Raw genomic sequence first — 6,000 nt, forward strand, 5'->3', positions numbered from 1 at the left:
CACTATATGTGTGCTAAAAAATAATAAATACATACATTTAATTGTTTTAAACTATAATATGTATAACAAGTGTAAACAATGCATAATATTAACCGATACATAAGATACATTGTATCGTCAAATGTGTATGATAAACTTATAAAATCTGTTATATTTTCATCTATAAAAAAAAAATTAATTAGTATTGGTCAAAAGAAATCGTTTCACTGAATAATCATGTATACAAATAAAAGTGTTGTCTTGATATCCGAATGAATTATTATAGGTCAAAATTTGCTAGCCCTATAATTTTGCCGATTTAGGCTTATGGCTAAAAACAAAGATGCCTATAATGACATCTATACATCTCAGCATCTATAATTACATAATATCTACCGATGATAATCGATAGAAAAATTTTCATTTTTTTACAGGGTGACAACCTATTTTCAAAATTCGGCATCTGCTACCAAAAAAATATATCGTGTTCCCATAGTCGTTTATGTATAATCAACTGTATGATATACTGTGACTACAGCGTAAAGTTATGCGACATAAATCGATTTTCGAACTGATATATATAATAATAAAAATACGCATGTATGTATATAGTATATACGCGAGTTATAATGAAAATCGAAATAAAACCTACAGGATATGGGCGTATGCGTTTTATTGGCATTGACATACTACTTCCGTGCATTGAAAACTATAGAAAAAAACATTTCGAAATTCGCCTAATATCTCTAAAACTGAGAGGGCCAAATGTATTGACATGGGATATATATAATATGTATATTTTTTATCGTTTTTTACAGAATCGACGTAATGTATCCAGTAATTTTTTATCGGTCGTAAACATCAAAACCACAATTTAAGTTAAAAAATTTAATATCCCAAATATTTTTTCATTTCTTTCTGACTCATTAATCTAAATAAAATGCTTGTTCAATAAATAACCTTACTAGTTATGTTAAAAACAAAAAAATATATATTCGTTTTTGCACCAATAACTTCATATATACTAATCCATTTTCAATCAAGAAGCCCAAATTAAAAATAATAATAGTATAAAAACATATATTTTTTATACTAAGATTAATTTTGATTAATGTTTAATATAAAATCACACAATCATGACCATATTATTCAACTATCGGCATAAATAATATGTACATAATTATATAGTGTTGAACAAACTAAAATTATATTTTAAAGGTTTGATAATCCAGCCAGTGTGTCAGATTGGCCTGCAAGACAACTGACCTATAACTATTTGGTGAGCGTCAATGCTTGGTTACTGATATTCCCGTGCGACTTGTGCTGTGACTGGACCATGGGCACTATACCACTAGTAGAATCCACGTCAGATCCCAGAAACCTAGCAACTTTGGCCACATACACTGTAATCATCGCGCTCATGTACACGGCGTTTACTACGTCGAATCGAACCAAACGCATTGTTGTTATTATGGTAAATACATATCGTTCGATTATTATTGTTATGTCTTTCTATAGAAAAATGTCTTGGACTTTCCGCTGACCAAGAATAGTCAAAAAATACTTGAGTTTCCGATTCGTTTAGCGAAAAAGTTAAATCGATTTATTTGAACCGTTTAACTTATAATCAATGTATATGTTATAGCTACTGTATAATAATATGGCGTAATACGTATAATAATATGTATATATACCTGTATTTATATCCTCGTATTCTCGTTTCATATCTCCTTTGAAGTCGTAATTATAGTATACAACACAATCGATTGAATCTTTTCATTTCCTTCAAATACTTTTGGTGAGTTACAATTTTAATAGGAAATGTTATTTTTTTTATCGAGATATTTACTTAGTGAACTTAAATCGTCTTACGGTCCACTTTTCAATCCCATTTTGTACTCCGAATTCCAGAACACGCCAATTATAAAAAGTTTAAAATTGCTAGGTCGATTTATTTTCTAAATATTCCAATTTATATTATAGGTACATTTCTATATGATGTTATTGAATGTAAAAAGTTTTTAAAAAACTTCAAAACAAATCAAATTGAATTAACGCTTAAAAAACTATAGATCTAAGTACTACAATACTTTGACTGTTTCAGAGTTTGGGATTGACCGTTCTGCCATTTCTCCCCGCATCGAACATGTTCTTTCCTGTTGGATTCGTGGTAGCGGAACGTGTCTTGTACATGCCATCAATGGGATTTTGTATGCTTGTCGCTTACGGTTTGGGACTCATCATCGATAAATGGTAAGATACTTTGATGGGTTCATTACGACCGACGATCAGCTCACTAACGTTTTGTTCCACAGCAAATCCCGATTGATTTTGACAGCCGTCGCCATTATTATGGTCACTCACGTAGTGAAAACTTATACGAGAAACTGGGACTGGTCGTCCGAGTACGCGATATTTACCTCTGGGTTGAAAGTAAATAAGCTAAATGCCAAACTATACAACAACGTCGGACACGCCTTGGAAGCCGAGAATCGATTCCAAGAAGCTCTTGCATACTTTCACAAAGCCGTCAGGTGAGTACCAAATGTCTATACTCTATAATAAAATGATTCCTGACTGGGGTGCCGCGAAATTATTTTTAAAATGTAAACCATTCATAAAAATTTTCTAAACTGTTAATTATATTCAATTAATAATAAATATGTAATAAAAATTAACAATATGTCTTATGACACTTTTAAAAAAATCATTTCTGGTTTGATATTGAACTTTTTCATTAAAGCAAAAAATATGTTCTATTAAGTTAATTTTAAATAAGTGTTGAAAAAATGTATACAAAAAAAATAATTTTCGATAAACTCTTAAATTATAACTACAATTTTCAAAATCATATTTATATGAATAATATTGGTATAATATCAATAATTAATAGCATAATATTTTTGCACGTCTTGTAAACATACTATAATATTATTAATTATGTTTTCTAAACATAAAAATTACTATAAATAATGAAATTTTATTAAAAATATTAAGCAAACTTTGGATAAATCATCATTATTTATTTATAAAGGATTAGAATCACTTCTATCACAATTACGTCGATTTATAGTTAGAACGTGATTTATTTTTTTCTCTTTCTTTCAGTGTTCAACACGATGATATTGGCGCTCACATAAATGTTGGTCGTACGTATAACCATCTAAAAATGTACAAAGAAGCCGAAGACGCTTACTTAGAGGTAAGTAACGTAACATAAAGAATTCAATATTTAAAATGATTTCTATAACTAATATTTATTTCTATGTTTATTCATAGGCCAAATCATTGCTCCCTAAAGCCAAACCGGGTGAATCGTATCAAGCTCGTATAGCTCCTAACCATCTAAACGTCCTACTGAACTTGGCAAATCTAATTGCTAAAAACCAGACACGTCTGGAAGAGGCAGACATGCTATACCGGCAGGCCATCAGCATGCGGTCTGATTATACACAAGCGTACATAAACCGCGGTGACGTTTTGCTCAAGCTCAACCGCACAAAAGAGGCGCAAGAAGTGTACGAACGAGCTTTATTCTACGACACCGACAACCCGGACATTTACTACAATGTGAGTACTGAGTATCTATCGTAGACCCGTGTAGGCAAAATTTCTAAAAAACATCCTTTTTAACCTGCTTATTTCATTTCAGCTGGGCGTCGTATTATTGGAACAGGGTAAACATTCACAGGCGTTGGCTTACTTAGACAAAGCTCTAGAATTCGATCCAGACCACGAACAAGCGTTGCTCAACTCAGCCATATTGCTCCAAGAATTGGGGCAAGCAAACTTAAGAAAACTTGCTGAGAAGAGACTTCTCAGGCTCCTGTCAAACGTACGCATTAATTTTAGAAACCAAAAATTGCCGGTGTAATAGTCATATTTTTATATTTTATGATTTTAGGGTCAAAAGAACGAACGGGTGTTTTTCAACCTAGGCATGCTTGCTATGGACGAAGGAGACGTACCAGCGGCGGAACATTGGTTCCGTCAGGCGATCCTCATTAAAGAGGATTTCAGGGCCGCTCTGTTCAACCTGGCTTTGCTGTTGGCCGACGATCACAGGCCACTGCAGGCAGCCCCGTTCCTCAACCAGCTAGTTAGATTCCATCCAGACCATGTCAAGGCTCTGATATTGCTGGGTGACATATATATCAACAACATCAAAGATCTAGACGCAGCTGAAAACGTGAGTGTTCACCGTTGGACTGCTCCAACCTCAAGCTTGACCTTTTCAAACTTTTTTTGTCATCTTTGTAGTGTTACCAGAGGATACTGCAACTAGATCCAGATAATACGCAAGGAATGCACAATCTATGCGTGGTGTACGTTGAACGTGGCCTATTGAAAGAGGCAGAAACTTGCTTACAAAAGGCCCATCTGATGGCACCACATGAAGACTACATTGTCAAGCATTTGAAAATTGTGCAAAACCGCTTGCAGGCAAAACAGACACCTAATCAGCTCAATGTAAGTATTATCTACAATATTTTTACACAACATTCAAGAAAATTCCATTTAAATCAAATTTTGATTTATTTTTATTTCCATAGGAGAGTCGCCCAGATTCTAAGGAAATCCGAAAAACTGAAAAAGACACAACTCGTCCAGACACCAATTTGAAGTCGGATACCAAACCGTCTACACTATCGTTGTCATGAATGATAAAAATAATTATTTAAAAAAGTATATATTTTTTTTAAGTTACATACCTAGTCATAACTCACCGTTTTCATGTTAGTACTTAACTGGATTTTTTTTTACAACCTGATAATGTTTCTAAGACAACAAAGTGACATAATTGCATATTGTAAGTCACATATTTGACAGTCATATAGACTTTGTCCCATACTTAATCTAGTAATCTCATTTGGTGCTACTACTCAATGTCAGTACTTCATCTATAAAATATGCTTCTATACATTTAAACTAAGAGCAAAAGTTACTTAGTAAATCGTAAAATATATTTTTCTCTTGAATTTTTATTTTGAATCGTTCTGAACGAGAATAATTTGTAAAAAAAAAAAATCGTGCTGTGATGTATTTAGTAGGTCATAGTATGATTATAATTTATAATATTATAAAATTAAGATCATATTAATTGATTAAACTTCTATATAATATTATTTTAATTACAACAATGATCAAATATTGATGTTCACATTTTGTCATCATTATTATAATTATTATTTTTAATTATCTTTTGGTTTTTGGTTGTAAAACAATATTTTAAAATATAATTTTTATCGATTTATTAACTTAGTTAAGAACCTACTTAAATAACAACATCTGTTTGTTTGAAACAATAATGACTACTTAATTACATTAAAACTTCAATAAATCATAAAAATAAGTCTTGTTACACATTTATTTTAGTCTGAAAAACAGTTATTTGTTTAAAATGTATTAGTGTATTTTTATACTTATTGTTTGGTTTTCCTTTACCGCATGAATGTAATAAAATTACATTATGTTAATCAATAGAAAAAGAATTTAAAAAACAGTTATTTAATATATTTAATTTTAAAAATTTAATCTCAAAGAATCAGTATTATATTTTCATGTAATAATAAGTTAATAAAAAGTATTTGATAAAATTGTCGTAATTTTTCATGTTTTTTTTTTTTTTTTTTTTGTATTTGCGGACAATCAATGTGATTTTTTTTATTATTGTTATAATTTTTGACAATTTAAAGCATTCTTACTTTGTACCTGGACCCACAAGTTCTTTTTAAACAAATTAAATGAAAACATGTTCTTCTGACCATGGACAATTTTAACTTCTGAAATTAATATTTTATACGAAACAAAATTTTGTTCTTTTTTTCAAATACCTATATGTAAAAACAACTGTATATGGTCTAAAAAATGCTAGCTGTTAATGTATTTGATAATATTATATGTGTAAAATAATTATAGATGTTTACCAGAGGTAATATTGAAGATAAATATTGCTTTTTGATGTGATTTTTTATTTTATGTTTTATAAGAAAAATAAAAATTTTTAAATGTTTTAAACAA

General features: G+C 30.4%; 1 protein-coding gene across 3 annotated transcripts in view; it reads left to right on the forward strand.

Annotated features, from left to right (window-relative positions):
* The window catches only part of LOC132924408 (protein O-mannosyl-transferase Tmtc3), a 45,475-nt gene extending 39,475 nt beyond the window's left edge, over positions 1-6,000 (forward strand). For all 3 annotated transcript variants that reach the window (XM_060988713.1, XM_060988704.1, XM_060988723.1), the window contains 9 exons: positions 1,198-1,453; positions 2,084-2,232; positions 2,295-2,513; positions 3,088-3,181; positions 3,259-3,549; positions 3,632-3,814; positions 3,884-4,168; positions 4,240-4,449; positions 4,533-6,000. In XM_060988713.1, coding sequence (XP_060844696.1) covers positions 1,198-1,453; positions 2,084-2,232; positions 2,295-2,513; positions 3,088-3,181; positions 3,259-3,549; positions 3,632-3,814; positions 3,884-4,168; positions 4,240-4,449; positions 4,533-4,640 — 1,795 coding nt within the window. In that variant the 3' untranslated portion in view covers positions 4,641-6,000. The remainder of the gene's footprint in view (positions 1-1,197; positions 1,454-2,083; positions 2,233-2,294; positions 2,514-3,087; positions 3,182-3,258; positions 3,550-3,631; positions 3,815-3,883; positions 4,169-4,239; positions 4,450-4,532) is intronic.

Source organism: Rhopalosiphum padi, chromosome 1 (genome assembly GCF_020882245.1).
Source record: "Rhopalosiphum padi isolate XX-2018 chromosome 1, ASM2088224v1, whole genome shotgun sequence".
Taxonomy (NCBI): Eukaryota; Metazoa; Arthropoda; class Insecta; order Hemiptera; family Aphididae; genus Rhopalosiphum; species Rhopalosiphum padi.